General features: G+C 38.9%; 1 protein-coding gene across 1 annotated transcript in view; it reads left to right on the forward strand.

The window, feature by feature from the left end:
- LOC122814327 (zinc-binding protein A33-like) overlaps window positions 1-17,768 on the forward strand; it is a gene marked incomplete in the record, with an annotated part of 538,577 nt that extends 520,809 nt beyond the window's left edge. Inside the window, 1 exon segment of the mRNA XM_044086914.1 lies at window positions 15,576-17,768. Coding sequence (XP_043942849.1) covers window positions 15,576-16,183 — 608 coding nt within the window.
- Window positions 17,769-18,701: the final 933 nt, after the last annotated feature.

An 18,701-nucleotide genomic window follows, 5' to 3' on the forward strand; every position in this document is an offset into this window, starting at 1 on the left:
CTGCACCACCACTAAACACTGCTAAACACCTGGATAGTTTAATTTAGATAATGTTCCCTTAATCAACTGTCTGGCTATATTCCTGCTATTTTGTAACTGTTTTTACTAGTTCTTGCTGCAGTTTTAGCTTAGCATAGACTTGATTCAGACTTGCTGAAACCAGTCTATTTGACACAATCTGAGCACTAAATTCAGCTATCCTTCACATAAGAGAGCTCTCCCGCATCCTTGTGGTAGAAGGGTGAAGTCAGGGACCCATTCTGAGTGGAGTTTGCAGGAGAAAGGCTCAGTAGTGAGCATTACTCTTGATTAGCTTGTTTAAAAAGAGCTGACCTTCCTTTATATTTAAGCCCCACCTTTGCCCACAGCTGTGCACAGTGCAGCAGGAGTTAGTACTGCTGGTTATAGATGAATACATTTTAAAAGAGACATTTTCAGCAGGGAACTGCTTGTGTACCTTCCAAGGCTTTGCTGCTTGTCTGCGTGCAACTTAGTTGCACTCTGCCCGAAGAGCAATTTAGCTGCAAAGTTTGTCGCACAGTTGTAGGTATCCACCCAAACTATCCCCCATAGTATTGTTCATTCCGCACAGTATTGTTCAGCAGTATTAGTCCTACAACTGAACTTGATCCGTCTAGCTCACTCCGCTCTACTTGACGCTGAATACTCTTATCATAATGGACAGTCAGTTTCCCAATGGTTCTCTGGCAAACCTGGTTGACATGAGCATCCTAAGGCAATGTAGCAATTGCTTATGTATACTGACAACCTATTACTCCTAAAACATTCTAATTCATCATGAAAGAGATATATCAGCACTTTGAATCTAGAATCTATGCTCTTGCACTCACAACACATTGAAACAGACTCTGGACAGGTTGTCAGCAAGCACACACGTCACCTCTTCAACCAGCCATGCACACAACACATAAACCCACATATGCGGAGGTACTCTCCAGAAGTATACCTAAAGAGCAGAGACCTCCCAAGTGCATGCAGTCTACACACAATGCAGCCACAACAGAATCCACTCACACATAATAATGCATGCATTAATGTCTCACCAAACAAGCACCTAGGGCAAAACACCTGTAAACCTAATGTCTTGGTCATAGGCAACTCCATCATGAGACACACAGATGTCCCACTTACCAGGCTGGACAAGGAGAATGTCACGATTAGCTGCTGTCAGGTGCTAAGATCTGCCAAGTCATACATGCTTCCAAGTCTCTCAACACCAAGTACTGTTATGACTCTGTCATAATCCATGTCAGAGTGAACGACTTGAGACGTACCTCACTGGACTATATACTGAAGAGAGACAAGACTGAGCTCTCATTTATCATTAATAAATAATAATAAAGTTAAGAACATAAAAACAGCTTTATTTAAGTGTGTTTTACCCTGTGATGTTCATACTCATCAAATACAGGATATTATTAAAAACACTGGTACGTTACAATATATTCCTACTTTTAAAGACACAGGAGTAGATAAGCTAGCCATCGGGTATAAAACATCTAGAAATTTACAAAAACATCTTTTGTTATAAGGAACATGAGAAGTATGTAAACACATCATCTGTATCCATCTATGGAACCCACAAATGCAACAATTGTAAATACTGCAGGTATGTCTCTACAGAAACAACTTTTAATCATCCAGACATGTAATACTAAAAACATTATATACACGGCAACATTCCTGATCTGTAGTGCCTTCTATATAGGTAAAACACATAGAAAGTTCAAAGAGAGAATTTGTAAGCACTTATCTGACATAAGAAGGCAGCCAGAAACAAATGCATTATACAGGCATATTAAACAAACAGACACATCTCACAAATTATGCTTTTTTAATCTATAAAATATACAGGAAAGCTTAAGAAGTGGTGATCTGAAGAGCCAAACAGAAACTATTGAAAAATAAGTGGATAATACGTTTTAAACCACATTGTCTACCTGGTCTCAATGAAAGTGTGACAAAGCCAGTTCTGAAAGCTAAGTAAAATAAAGTTAAATAATGTTGGTATATAGATAGATGTAAAACTTTTAACATATGTTTTTAGCTACATATTGATATTTGTATTTTTTAGTATTCTTTGTATGTGTAAAGTATTGATCAATGTATTAGTCTTTTTTTGTGTGTTACCTCTTTAAAGGTGGTCACATGACCTTTTCCTTTTTTGTATTTAAGTCATGTGTTTTAAATCAGCTGACTGTATGCCTGAAGAAGCCTGTACTGGTGAAAGTTTAGTACTAGCAAGCTATAATAAATTTCCTACTGTTTACGTATCTAATGTTGTGGTGCCGGTTCAATTTATATTTTTATTTCTGTGATTATGTGTCCCAGGCAGGTATGTCCCTAGCCTTAAGCAGCATTCTACCTTCACCTAGGATGATGCCACAATACAGACAAAAAAGACTGATTTTTAACAATTGGCTTAGCTTCTGTTGTTACTACAGGGGGATTCAGTACCTGTCAGCCTGTGATAATATGGCATATAGACCATGCTGCTTTGCCAGAGATGGTCTTCACCTGTCACCTCTTGGCTTTTGGTTACTGGCAAAGGTACTTGCCTCCTCCATAGTTCCTTTTATAGGCAATGTCACAACAACAACATTACCGACATCAAAATATCCTCTAAGGTTTTGCTGCTTAACACTAGGAGTCTAAATCAGAAACTTCACTCACTGGAACCATTCATTGCTCTGGAAGATGTTGATGTTTGTGCAATTACTGAAACATGGTTCAAGGCCTCAGAAAATACCCCAAACTTACAAGGCTACAATGCCTTTCACATGTCCAGACCGTAAAATGAATGTGGAAGAACCAAAGGTGGAGGAGTATCGATCTTCATCAAAGATAAATGCACCTCAAGAGTGGTTAGACAGAGCCACCCTGTAGAGTTATTTTAAGTACAGCTAACTGTATGCAAGACCCCCTCCATGTCATTGTTAGTTATAGGTCCCCCACCATGAACCATGATAAGCACACTGCCTCTCTGGACCCAGCTGAGTCACTCACAGTACAGCCTAACACATTGGTTATGAGTGACTTCAACTACTGTTTCATCGATTGGGAATCATATACAAGCACAAACATGCTCATCCAAACGTTCCTGGACTTTGTTAACTCAAAAGGCCTGGTGCAGATAGTTTACACCCCCACAAGGAGCACAAAGGTCCTCAACCTAGTACTCAGCAACATGGGAAATTACTGCACCACCCTTTGTGTGTGGCCTTCCATGGTAAAGTTAGATCATAAATCAGTCATGTCGAACTAACAATCATATCAGACCCCCAGTCGGGAGCAATCAGGTTAAAAAACTTCACCACAGCAAACTATAGCCTCCTTAACCAAGGCATTAATAGTTTCAACCCCCTGTCTCCACTGACAATAAGGACGCCTAGACTGAGGTATACACCAACGCCCTGTATAAACACCTATACACATGTATTGATTTAGCCTTACCTGATAGGATCAAAACAAGGTCTTCAAGAAAAAACAAGCCACACTAGTGGACATCCAACATAAATAGGTTGTACAATAAGAGGAAGAAAATGTTGTCCAAAAGTAAGGGGGGAATGGTCTCAGCAGTGGAAGATCACCCTCCACAGCTTAAACAGGCAAATTAGATATCTTGTAAAATCCTCCAAAGCAAACTATAAAACAAAATTAGCATCCACAGCCAAGGACAACCATAAAGCATTCTTTAACTATATCCAAAATCTAAATGGGAAGGCCCAGATTTGCACAGAGTAAGTGGACAGTACCACCCTCACTGAACCTGAAGAAATAGCCAACCTGTTTGCAGATAGGTTCAGTAAAAATTTCACCCCCTTTCTCCACCAGTCACATCCCATAGCTTACTTATCACCAGCTCTCCACCTAGTATCTCCAAAGAGCAGGTTATAACCGCACTCTCCAAGGCCAAAAACACAGCCTCTGTGGGCCCTGACAACATCCCAGGCTGTGTCTTTAATAGCCTAAAACATGAACTGACAGAACTATTGGTATCCTCTTCAACCACAACCTAAGCACTGGCTTTGTCCCAACCAAATGGAAAACAGCAACCATTGCCCCCTCACACAAAGGGGATCCATCAACAGATCAACAGTTCCTGAGAACTATAGACCCATAAGCCTAACCAGCCTTATTTGCAAGGCCATGGAGAGAATCATCATGGATCGTATTAATAATGATATAGGAGGCCTTCAGACTCTGGACCTGACCCAGTTTGTTTTTGTCAAGAGAGGATCATGCCTGTTAAATCTAGTGGACTTCTTCAAAAATGTCACCAAAGTCCTGGATGAAGGCAAATCAGTGCATACTGCCTATCTAGACTTAGCCAAAGCCTTTGACACAATCCTCACTTTGGCATCATAGACAAATTCACCCATCTGGGGGTCAACCCATATGTCATTAGGTGGCTAGCCAACTGGCTAACTGATCGAACACACTCAGTCAAAGTTGGGGATTCCATCTCTACCAGCACACTTGTCACCAGTGGTGTTCCACAGGGATCAGTGCTGGGTCCTCTACTGTTTGGGATCTATTTCTCAGAAGTTAAAGCAAAAGTTGATGGTCTGTGGCTGACAGAGTTTGCTGATGTCTGCAAACTGGGGGCACTTATTGAATCCCCAAATTACGTAAACATACTACAAAAATGGTTCATGCAGACAAATGGCTGGTGCAAAAGCCATGGCCTTAAACTCAACAGAAAAAAATGCATTATTATCCCATTTGGCAAGGGGGATGTTCCTGAAAATTACAATATCAACAATAATAGCCTAAGTACAAACTCAGTGGTGAGAGACTTGGGAAACCAAGTTGATAGTTGCCTCATCTTTGATCAACATGTGCCCACAGTGGTGAGGAAGGCCTTCTATGTTACTCATCTCATAAGTAAAGACATAGCTTCCAGAGCGCAGGAGGTTATGACACCCCTGTACTCGTCTCTCATCAGACAAATAATAAAGTACAATGTCTCCTTTTGTATGTGCCTCAGTAGACACCTGCAGCAACTGGAGAGACCTCAGAGGTTTCTCACCAAGAAAATTCAGGGTCTTCAGCACATGTCCTATGTTGACAGACTGAAATCACAGTCACTGTACTCTGTGCCATATAGACTGCTTAGAGGCAACCTGTGCCTGGCATACAGAGCAGTGTCAGACCCTAGTCTAATGGAATTGCTAAATTTCCACAAGTCTAATTGGACAAGACTCATTCGATCAAAGGACCCTAAACTAGCTTGCAACATAAACAGGACATGCTGGAGAGAGAGAGATATGTCTCTCAGAAGGTTGCCATTCCTTGGGAATAAACTTCCAATTTATGTTAAACAGAGGTCCTCTATGATCCTATTTAAGTATAACTTAGAGAACTGGATGGGAAACTGCAAATTTACCCCAGGGGTTGCACCTGTGTCCCTCCTTGATAGGGGGCAGGAGGTGATGATCACAGATTTGTGTGCAAATACTGACTATATCTCCTGGTCTATAAGGAAACAAGGGTATATCATAACCAGGCTTATAAGGACCCCAGGGCTATTATCCTAGCAACCTCCTATGATCCTCCTATGATCCTATGAAATCTCCTCTAGCATATCTCCCCCCAACTACCAACAGGGACCAGGTCCTGATGGTACTCACTAAGGCCAAAAACACTGCTTAAATGGGCCCCTACAATATCTCCACTTGCCTCCTAAAATAGCCTAAAATATGTCCTAGAAAGACCACTTGAGGCAGTCTTCAGTTACAGCCTCAGTACAGGTTACTTGCCAGGTGAATGGAGGGTCACAATGGTTATCCCTCTTCATAAAGGTGGACCATCAGCCAACCCCAGAGAACTACAGAACCATCAGTCTGACACGTTTAATATGGAAAGCCATGGAACTAATTATCATGGAAATAATCAACAAGGATATTGGCAAGCTACAGACACTAGACTCATCTCAGTTTGGCTTTATAAAGGGAAGATCTTGCCTACACAACTTGGTAGACTTCTTCAAGTGAGTCATCATGGCTATGGATGACAGTAAAATGGTGCATACTGCCTACCATGACCAGGCCAAGGCATTCAGTACAATACCCCACTCAGGTATTGTTGCCAAACTCTCAGAACTGAGCATAAATCCCTACATAATTCACTGGATTGCCAGCTGGGTCAAAGACTGGACCCAAGAAGTCAGGATCAGTGAGACACTCTCCACCAGGAGACCAGTGACCAATAGAGTATTGCTGGACCCCAGCATTGGGCCCACTCCTGTTTGTCATTTACTTCTCAAAAGTCAAAACTAATGTCAAAAGCCTCTGGCTTACCATGTTCGCTGATGACTGTACATTGAGAGCCATCATAGATTACAAGAAGGTCTTACACAAACAAATGACTGGTGTGAAAGCCATAGATTAAAACTCAGTGCAAAGAAATGCATTATAGTGTCCTTTGGAAAATCATCCACCCAAGCTAATTACTACATCAATAAAACACCCCCTAAGAGTTGACCCAGTAGGGATCTGGGAACATGCATAGACAGTAATCTGGTATTCAACCAACACATAGCCAAGATAATAAGAAAATCAGTGTATGTTGCCTAACTTATAAGGGAGGGTATGTATCCAGGTGTAGAAAAACACTAACAAAACCAAATAAAACCAAAAATCCCCAAAATGAAACCGAGTGGAATAACGCTGTTTAATGACATGCAGCAATAAACAACTGATCTGATCTGAGGTGTAAGACAGTCCATATTCACCAAGGATATTCACACCACCAGGTTAGTTGCCCAACACAATGCGTCTGAAATTCTCCAGGTGCAACTAACACTAGGTAAGACTGCAATCCAAATTGTAGCTTGCTACAGATCCCCCACCATGCCCCAAGATTCTCACTAAACCTTTCTAAACATACTGGAAAATATTAATATACAACCAAACACCCTAATACCGGGTGATTTCAAGTACCCTGCCATTAACTCGGAAAACTACTCGTGTACGAACACCTTTGCCCAACGGTTCTTGGAATTCATAAATTCCAATGCCCTGGATCAACTAATCCATAGTCCCACCAGGGGCTTCAATATCCTAAACCTGGTCATTACCAACATGGGAAATCAATGCTCTACACCTATGGTCACACCCTCGTTGTTCAGGTCAGACCATAAGCTAATCACAATTAAACTTCCACATCCCACCCCCCCAGTAAGGAAACCTCCATAAAAAGCTTCTCCAAAGCCAACTTCATGCTACTCAAGGCAGAAGTTACAAACATCATGACACCCATGCAGACAGGAACTGAAAGTTCGACTGCTGAGTCCTACACTAAGGCACTGTACGAGCACATCCACTCATGCATGAATCGTGCCATCCCAAATAGAACCAAGATGCTCTCCTCCAAAAAAAGGAAGCCGATCTGGTGGTCCCCTGCCATAAACAAACTTTACAACAAAAGGAAGAAACTGTTGAAGAAAAGAGGAGAATCCCAGGATGCAAAAAACTCCCTTACCAGCCTTAGTAAGAAGCTGAGATCCCTCATAAAATTCTCCAAAGCTAGTTATGAAAATAAAATTGCCAAAGATTCTAAAGACAACCACAAGGCATTCTATAACTATGTCAAGAATCTAAATGGCAATGCCCAGATCTGCTCTGAGCTACAACAGAATGGCATTAAATATACTGATCCCTAGGATATTGCCAATATCTTGGCAGATCGATTCAGTGCCAAATTCACCCCCCCCTCACCCCCTAAGTGGCCCATCTCAATACCGGAAGATTGCCAAATTCCGGTAATAACAGCCACACAGGTAAAAAACACACTCTCCAAAGCTAAGAATACAGCATCCACAGGACCAGATGACATCCTGGGCTGTGTACTACATGGACTACAAAATGAACTGGCACCTTACCTAAGTGTCATGTTTAATCTTACCCTCACCTCAGGCTTTGTGCCCACTGAATGGTGCACAGCTACAGTTATCCCACTCTACAAGGGGAGATCCACTTTGGATCCCGGGAACTACTGCCCCATCAGTCTGATGAACCTGATCTGCAAGGCCATGGAATGTATTATCATGGAACTTATAAACAAAGACATTGGCAACCTTAAAACACTGGACCCCACCCAGTTTGGGTTTGTGAAGGGCCGATCTTGTCTCCTGAACATGATTGACTTCTTCACATCAGTCTCCAGAGCCGTGGATGAGGGTAAAGCAGTCCACACAGCTTATTTGGACCTTGCCAAGGCCATTGACACCATCCCCCACTCTGGAATCATAGATAAACTTACTAAGCTGGGCATTAATCCCTACGTCACTCGATGGGTTGCCAACTGGCTTACTGACAGAACCCACACTGTAAAAGTAGCTGACTCCAAATCCAGCTCCAGACAGATGATAAGTGGAGTACCTCAGGGTTCAGTCCTGGGACCTCTCTTGTTTGGCTTCTACTTCTCTGAAGTACAGGCCAACACTAATAGACTCTGGCTAACAAAGTTCACAGATGACTGCAAACTGGGAGCCATTATTGAATCCCCAAATGATGTGGATACTCTACAAAAAGGCCTTACAGAAACAGATGCTTGGTGCCAAAGCCATGGGCTCAAGCTCAGTGCCAGGAATTGTATAGTTATCCCCTTTGGGAAAAAACATGTACCCGTTTATTACCATATAGGTGGATGTACACTAAACACCGAAAGTGTGATAAGAGACTTAGGGACACAGGTGGACAATGGTCTCACCTTCAATAACCACATCGCCACAACAGTCAGGAAATCCTTCTATGTGGCACACCCCATCACTAAGGGTTTTTCATCAAGAGAAAAGGAGGTCATTGTCCCACTGTACTCATCCCTCATTACACCCGTTATAGAATACAATGCCCCATTTGGTATGTACCTTTCAAGACATCTGCAACAACTGGAAAGGCCGCAGAAATACCTCACTTAAAGAATCAGAGGCCTAAAGCAGATGCCCTATGCTGACTGCCTTAAAAAACTCCAGCTATACTCTGTCACATATCGTCTACTCCAAGGCGATCTCTGCTTAACATACAAGGCCATGTCAAACCCAGAGCTGTTGGACATGCTGCACTTAAAGAAATCCCAATCCCTCAGAGCCACATGCTCCAGGGATCTAAACCTTGTCATCACAATAAACAAAACATGCGGGAGGGATAGGTTCCTGACCCAGAGACTCCCCAGACTCTGGAATAGACTGCCCATACATGTCAAGCAGTGCGCCTCTTTGCCCCTCTTCAAAAGGAACCTTGATGATTGGATTGGGAGAAAGGAAATTCACCCCGGGGATGACATCAGTCGCCCTGCTAGACAGGGGTCCAGGAAAGTAAATAGTGTGGGAAGAAATAGCCAGGGAATTGTTATGGCTAGGCTTTTGTATAGGCCCTAGGGCCGATAGCCTAGTACCAACCTATGAAACTATGATCTGGTACATCGGCCTTTTAGCTTCAGAGCATAAAAAAACAATGCACTACTCACCATTTCAATACAGCTGAACCACCTCCTAGTTAAATAATCAAGTAATTACACAATTATCACAACAACTACATGTGCAAATGCAAATATACATATTAAAAAATGTTTTATATACAATATAATTATTCATACAATCATAAATTAAATATAAATAAAGAACTATGTCAGAAAGAAATACAGAGAAAGTTTTTTCCTACAAGGTAAAAGTTAAGATTAACTTCCAAATTAAGCCCTGTTGGATGAAGTGTCATGTAATTAAATATCATCTTGCTTTCCAGCACATTCAACTTTCCCACAAAATTACCCCCTCTGAACGCTGATGGCTGGGCTAGCACAGCAAAGAAGAAACTAGCATCAGAGCCTAGTGAACAGTGAAAATATTCAGCCACTGCACTTGTAAAATTATTGTTCCTAATGTCACCCAAATGCTCTATGAAATATACCTTAACCTTCCTTTTAGTCTGCCCCACATACAATTTAACCTTCCTACAACCACAACCTATAATGTAAACCACCCCGCAAGAATCACAATAAAACCTACCCCTAGAGATGAATGCCCTACCATTTATCTTAGTATAAGACAAATTCCTAATTCTGCCACATACAGTGCAGTGTCAACAAGGGAAAGTACCACAAGAGCCCAAGGAATTCCCCACTGCCTTGCATGGGAGGCTCAACAATTCTTTTAAGTTAAAATGTCTCCCAAAAGAAAAGGTAACATGGTTATGAAACAAATGACACACTTTCTCATCCAAATGCAGCACATACCAGAAATCAGAGATTATACCTCCCAGAATCTCTGAAAAAAGAGTAAATTTAGTGACAAAAAGTATTTTCTTACCATTATTCATGCTATCCAATCCCTCTTTTCCAGATCTATGTGTATACTCATATCCATGAGAAACCCTTTGAGACACAGATGTACCCTCCAGCTTGTTTTTGCCTGAAGTAATATCTATGTAGAATAACCCTAATCAAGTGGCCTACCATGAACTTCTTCCAAATATTTTTCCTTAAGCCTTTCTTCTGACACATTTGAAGAAACCCTGTATAACTCACAATATGGTAAGTAATGTATCAAGTGTGGGGGGTGCATGCTCAAAGCATGTAAAAAAATTATTCACAGCTGTTGGATTTCTAAAAGATTTAAATGGAATCCCCTTCTGAGAGTCAAAATCAAACTCCATATCCAAAAATTGTATGGATGTGTGACTGTATTCAAAACTAAATGTAAATCCATGACCATTGCTGTTCAACTCATCCATGAACACAACTAGCTAACTGGTCTGCCCTTTGCAAATCAAAAACAAATCATCAATATATCTTTTATATGTTATAATCTGTTCAGAGAAAAAAATGTTATTATTTACAAACTTTCTCTCAAAGGCTGCCATATATATATATGATAGCATATGAAGGAGCAAAATGTTCCATAGCTCTACCACTATTTTGAAGAAAAATCTCCTTCCCAAAACAGAAATAATTGTGTGTTAGACAAAATTCCAATAATTTGACAAGGAAAGAAGTATAGAGTCCCTCCCCCATAACATTAACCACTGCCTCAAGACCCCATTTAAGTTGTATAGTATTCTTAATATGAGCCAGGACTTTAATCAGGAATTTCTTTAAATGAAAATCCAAACATATTCACAAATTCTGTAAATAAGAATTCACACTCAACATAATAGGCCTGCCAGGGGGACATTTTAAGTCTTTGTGAATCTTTCAAATGGCATAAAAGGTGATATTCCTAGGTTTAAAAATAAATGATTTCTTAACATCTGAACAGTCAAAAAAAAGTTTCTATCCCCTTTCTAAAATTTCTAATAACTGAGCATTAAATACAGCAATGGGATTAGAGTCCAATTTAACATAGTCCTTCTCCTTCAACAACAAACCTTTCACCATATTAACATATTTATCGTTGGATAAAATAACCTAATTACCTCCCTTGTCAGCCTGCCTAAACACATATTCCCCCACTTGTATTCGTATTTTTTTAAAGTTAGCCATTCATTCTTGGATAAGTTGAAAGATTTTTCATTATGTGAAAATGTCTAATATTCATATTCAACCTTTTTACAAACCAAATTTTCAAACATACATAAAGTGGATGACACTTTAGGACAGACAAGGTGCTATCATGGGGCAAAACCAGAACCACCAACTTCCCATAACCAGTGAGAAAACAATCATTATCATCCCCACCAGATTCATTAAAGATATCATTGTTAAACATTTCTGACATTTCAAAATCATAAACTGACAAATTCAATAAAAAGTCATCCTCAAATGATGACTCTAAACATAGACAAAACACATTCATCTTTACTAACAAAATATGCAATTAAATGCAGCTTTTTACAAAACTTTTTGACTTCAGTAAGTATGTCTGCCAAAGCTGGATATGTAGCGAAGACAAACATGCCATTTAAGTAAAAGCTGTTCAGTATCAGAAGAAATGCTTAAACACAACAAATTCACAATATTTAACAAATTCAAAATACTAGCATTTGTGTGAAAGCTAAAGTCCCAAGAGTCCAATAAATTCAAATTACAAGAAAATCCTCAGGATGTCAGTTCTTCTGACCTCTCACTTGATTTTTTTTCACCCCCTTCCATGACCATTATGGGAAAAATTATCTATTCCTCCACTATGATGTTCCACATGGTCAGAAAGATCTGAGGAATCTCCTCTAGACAAATTTTCAAATGATGCATTCTTCTGGGAAGCAATTGCAAATAAGGGCACTGACGAATCACGTGTAACTGAAGAGCAACCTGCAGACTGTCTGAACTTTGACATCCCATGGCGTGGTTTATGTTGTCAGACATAAATAAGGCCACAATGGAAATCATCCATATCTCTAGAAAGTTTTTTTCTTTTTCCTAATGAGGTTTTCCAACTCCACTTTCTCAATCTTGGCCTTAATCTCCCTCATTTTAACATAATACAAGGCTTCTGACACCTCACCAACCAAATTTTGCTGTAAGGCTACGATCTCCTATTGAATTCTTTCATGAGACCTTAAATTACACTTGATCAGTATATGAATCTAACCAAGGGTACACTCAAGAAAAACCTGCTTCCATTCCTCCAACAGTTCAAGTTCATCATCTCTAAAATCCCAGGCCAGTAACCGATCAACATGAAGGCCCCTCGGGGTGATACCAAAACTTAAATATTTCTCAAGGAGCTTAGTATCATAAAATAAAGTCACTTTTTTTACCATGAGCTGTTCAAGCTCTTCAAACATAACTCTTTGGCCATTTATCCAGGCCAAAAGCCAAGGATCATTACTGGCCAGCTTAGCCTCATGCTCTTTAAGAGGATCACAACACAAAAATTTCTCTGACTCCTCAGGGGTAGGAAATACCCCTGGAACAGCATCCACTCAGTCCAAAGACATATAAAAAAACACTAACAAAACAAAATAAAACCAAAAAACACCAAAATGAAACTGAGCAGAATAAAGCTGTTTAATGACACGCAACAATAAACATCTGATCTGGTACCTCAGCCTTTTGCCTTCAAAGGATAATAAAACAATGCACCACTCACCATATGAGTACAGGTGGACCCCTTTATAATTAAATAATCCAGTAAGAATTATCACAACTGCATGTGCAAATGCAAACATGCATATTAGAAAACTTTTAATATATATTATAATGATTCATACAATCATAATTTAAATATAAATAAATAACTATCTCAGAAAAAATACAGAGAATGTTTATTCCTACAAGTTAAAAGTTAAGATTAACTTCCAAATTAAGTCCTCTTGGATGACGTGTCTTGTAGTTAAATATCATCTTGATTTCAAGCACATAGAACTATCCCACAAAATCTCCCCTCTGAATGCTGATGGCTGGGCTAGCACAGAAAAAAAGAAACTAGAATCCGAACCTGAGTGAACAGTGTGAAAAATATTCTGCCACTGGACTTTTAAAATTATTGTTCCTAATGTCACCCAAATGCTCCATGATACGTACTTTCACCTTCTTTTGGTTTGCCCCATGTACCATTTAACTCTCCTACAACCACAGCCTATAATGTAAAACACCCCACAAGAATCACAAAACCTATCCCTAGAGACGAATGTCCTACCATTTATCCTGGTATAAGAGAAATTCCTAACTCTACCGCATACTTTGCAGTGTCCACAAGGGAAAGTACCACAAGAGCCCAAGGAATTCCCCACTGCCTTGTTTGGGAGATTCAACAATTCTTTTAAGTTATGTGCTATTAGTCGTATATCAATTCTATCATGCTTCTTTTGATATTTGTTTGTTGTTTTTTTGTAACTTTCTGTTTTGTTATGCTTCAATTAATATTTATTATTTCTTGCTTTTCATTGTTATAAATAAGATTGTAACCCAGGATGAGCTTGCAACTGGTCATTCTGTGATCAGTGCTCTACTCTGGTTATGAAAATGTAAATAAAAATAAAATAAATACATTTCTATTTGGCAAGGTTTTCAAAATCTTTAAATGTACTTGCATGGGGATATTTTTGGAACTCTGGTTTTCTCACTGTTCCTGTTGGAGAGGTTTGGCAAGGATAACACTATCAGTAACATAAAGTTCTAGAAAACATAGCTGTAAGCATCTCAAAGACAGCAATATCCCTCCACCATGATAAGATCACATTTTACAGAGGCCAAATGAAATGCCCTTCTCTTTGCTTTGTTAATGAGGAGCAGCATTGGGGCAGGAAGTGTGGGTAAGAACATGGATGAAATGTAAGGGAATGACAGCTGAGTTCTTTCTAAAAGTTACAGCTGCCAGTGCACCCTATACAGAAACATGTATGATAAGTATGGGTAAGAACATGGATGAACGGTAAGGGAATGACAGCTGAGTTCTTTGTAATAGTTATAGCTGTCAGTGTAACTGTAAAATTGTAACTGGAGCTTTTCTCCTCGGGTCTCCACTGAAAATGGGCCACAAGCCCAGTTGGACCAACCCAGTTAACAAATGTCAATAAATAAATATAATAGGCATTGTGCTCTCGTGGATAGAATGGAGACACAGAACTGGATACTCTGATGCATTCGTTATGTATGAATGATTTGTACCTATGCAAGAGTACTACTTCTGTGTATGAAAATGATGAAAGAACATAAATGTTTATTTATATCTGATATAGCATCAGATGTTGGGCTGAACACTGTCATCAAATGTAAGCAAGTCAAGAGCTCAATGACCACATTTAATATAACAGTTGTATAATTTAATCCTGTAGCCCTCATCTTATAAACTACTAACAATAAAACATCCCTGATCAGTCTATTAGAAAGGGTACAAATGTGTGGTTAACTGTCAAGAATGTTTGAATTTTCAACATTGTTTGACTTGCATTCAATACTGTTAAGTTGCCTTACGCCATCTTGTTTTGGTTCAAGCATTAATATTCTTCAGTATCAGCAGAATGACACTGCATTACCAATACAGTCCCTCCTTCTCAATGCACAGTGGGTGATCTGCACAACAGAACTGGTGTTCATGAAATAAGAAAATAGTTTGTTCCATACTTTATTTTATATTCATGGATTTTTATAAATATTACTGTAATTCTTAATATTTATATGATTATTTACAAATGTGCACTTATTGTGAATACTGACTATCCATTTAAGAATTCTGAATATGCTTCTCTTATATACAGTACTCTGCTCCTTATTCAGTGGATCTGCATGTATTAAGAACAACATTTTAAGGCCTCCCAATTGAACCTAGAAGAAGTACTACAAAGACGTAAATAGTGCTTGATGATTTTAACAATTTGTTATATGAAATATTAGCTAAAAATTACATTGCATATTTAATTCATCCCAAATAAAAAAGTTCCACAGCAACACATCACATCATAAACTTTTTTCTTTGATGTGTGAAGCTTACCATGAAAGTCCACAAAGAAGCAATAACAATTAAGAGCCGTCAGATTGCAGTTGACTTATTTGAACTTTCATTTGTAAAATTGTTTTAATCTATATTTTGTCTTCATGTCTTGTTACTAATAATTATAATTGTTAACAATCAGACTGATATTTTTTGTCTCCTTGTTTGTTTGTGGTTTTAGTTCCATCCTCACTGTTCCTCGATTACAACACGGCACACAAAAGTCTTGTTCTATCCCAGGACCTGACCAGCGTGGTGAAAATTGATAAACATCAATATTTTACTCAGATGGATTCTCTAGCGGTGGCTCAGTTATTGTCTCTGACGAGTGCTCAGATGAGTACTTTGACGGCTGATATGCTTGAGATGAAAATATATTATACTGCTGTTCTAGCATCTCAGATGTTCTCATCAGGAAGACACTATTGGGAGGTAGAGGTGGGCGACAAGGCATGGTGGGTTCTTGGAGTAGTAGCAAAGTCTGTTATCAAGGAGGGCAGAATCCCCCAGTCTATCACTTTTGGTCACTGGGCCATTTGTTTGCAAGCAGGGAGTAAATACTGCACATGTGAACAAGTACCAAAATTGCTTAGTCTCAGCATAAAACCACAGAAGATTGGGGTGTACCTTGATTATGAAGGAGGCCAGATATCTTTTTACAATGCTGATGGCATGACTCACATTCACACCTTCAGTGATATCTTCAAGGAATGTCTTTACCCTTCCCTTAGCCTTGATTTTGGACATCACTGTAGTAAACCACTAAAATTATTTCACTTGAAGCTATAATTTTTCCAAAAGTTAAGCATCTTGCTGTGGCATTTGATTCACTATAACATTTATTATCATTGCTTTAAATCAAACAATCATCACACACTGCAAGATGTTATGTGAGCACTGGATGGGACTCCATATTTAAATCTACTTGGGCTTCTGTTATTACTGCTACCATAAAATGGCTGCAAACTCCCTAAATAAAACATTTAAATACATTATGCTAAGCATTGGCAATATACATCATAGGTATACTGAAACTGCAATTTTTAATGGGAATGATGTATGTAAATTTGGTCTACAAACAGAACCTAGGAGGTAAAAATCTTTATAATGTCTTAAATCTACTAGTCACAAATATTGACATTTATAATAGAGGAGAGAGTTTCACCTGAAGATTGAATAACTTCATTCTGAAATTTCACAGTTTGCAGTTTAAGCTCAATATGTTTTGGGTAAAGTTTTCTGTACTGAAAAGGCCGTCATGTAGTTGAGTTTTGATATGCTGCCTGAAGTTTGCCTATAAATTACTGCTTCTTTTTATTGTGATTGTACTGCAAGTCAAGTGTAACTGTAATATAGCATCAGTCAAATGTTGTAAAATTGTTGGCCACAAACATGAATCAACAGTGGTGGGACCTTTTGATAGATAGATTAATGACTGCATGATTCATATAAATCAAATGCAATGACGCATTGTCTGCATTATACTAACATGTATAGTTCTGTTTTATAAGGATACATTGACTCTGAGCATAAATGGTCCACTAGGGTATCTTAACCAGATACATGTCATATGGTCAAATGATTTAAACACTGAACCTCACTTCAGCAAGATGAAAGCACTGAACATGTGAATCACTGAAAGCAGACATCATCGAATCTCACCACATCTAATGGCAATAGTTGATCAGTAGCTGCACATATATTGGAAAGATTATACATATTTACTGCCATTATGTTATTCATGACAAAAGTAATTAGTAAGATGATAATGATGCAGCTGTTGTTGGGCAGTTATTGCTATTCAATGTGGTAAGATTTGCTGAAGTCACCTTTCCATGATTAAGACTTTCGATGCTCTTGTCTCACTGAAGTGAGGTTCAATGTTCTAATTGTTCAATCATATGACATGAATCCATCTTAACCACAGCCTGATATTCTTAGAACTGTGTGTAGTTGCATCTCTTGTTTCATTTTTTTGTTGTGTAGTATGCATACTACTACTACTAATAACAATAATAATAACAATAACTGACTATCTAACTAACTAAATAAATAAATGCACATGCCTTCCATCTATCCAGACTCTTCTGGTGAAAGTTTGGTACACACTGCAAATTTTGCTTTGCTGTTTATCATCACAGTAATAGTTGCACTCTTCCTAGTGTCAGGTTGCTCTGGAAACCTTTGGTTGAGCATTGTAATGTTTACTTAAATATGTCTGTATATACTATAAATAGCATTAACTGGAAATCCTAAAAAAACTGTAAAACTGCAGAGTAAATATCAGTCACAACAGTTATAACTAATGTCAAAACAATCAACAAGATCAATTGCTAATGATTAAAGCATGCGTCGTTTTTGAATTCTAAGGAAATGAGATGCACTCAAATCCTTTAGGTTGAAACTTAAGTCAAATCACTTTGCATTACACAAATGTATCCATGGCTGACCCAATGTTTAACTTCAGCTTTCCTCTTTATTATGCTGTTTTTTGTTAAGAAATGTGTCTTTCTCTTAATTATATTACAGCCTGCATAAGCGTGTGTGCTATGTTATCCTCAAATGTGTTCTAAGCAATTATTGCCTACTGTACTGTTATTTTGAGAAAAGCTGACTGCATAAGTATGTGTTTTGCTATTACTATAATATGATTTCTACCTGTTACAAATCCACTACAAGCCCTGAGGTCAGCAGTCTGCATGTTTATGGTCTGTTGAACTACTATCTGTCTCAGTCATTGCACGCTGACTCTGCAGACACCACTGGTCCTCTTACAGCCTCTCTAGGTTCCTTTGTTCCTCTCCTAACAACACGCATCCACACTCATTCAGCTTACACTCAATCTTCTTACTTTACCGTAACTGAGGTGTTGTGCACTTCGTAATTACTAGCCAGATTCCTAACATCACTTGTTATATCTTTTTTACAGCCCATTGGTCTACCTGCATCTTCACAGCTCGTGTTCTTCAACACTCCCCCCCCACCCTGCAACTGCAACATTGCCAGATAAAACCACTGCTACTGTCCGGTTTCTACCTAAAGTTATTGCAAGCCAAGAATAACACTTTTTAATAAGGATACCTACCAGACAAGTCTGCATAGGTGACTGGATATTTACAGTTCTTGTTATTAGCAGATGTGGTCCTTAACAGTTATGTTTTAAACATTGTGACTGGTTATTTACATTTCCTTTTACAGCACATTTGTTGTTTTTACTAGTTATTTTTTAAACATTGTTTTAGCCGACGTGCACACCTGCAAGGGCCCCCCCCAGCAACTATAGCTTTGTCTATTGCCAGTGGGTGGC

Source organism: Protopterus annectens, chromosome 10.part0, assembly GCF_019279795.1.
Source record: "Protopterus annectens isolate FY-2018-M chromosome 10.part0, PAN1.0, whole genome shotgun sequence".
Classification (NCBI taxonomy): domain Eukaryota; kingdom Metazoa; phylum Chordata; order Ceratodontiformes; family Protopteridae; genus Protopterus; species Protopterus annectens.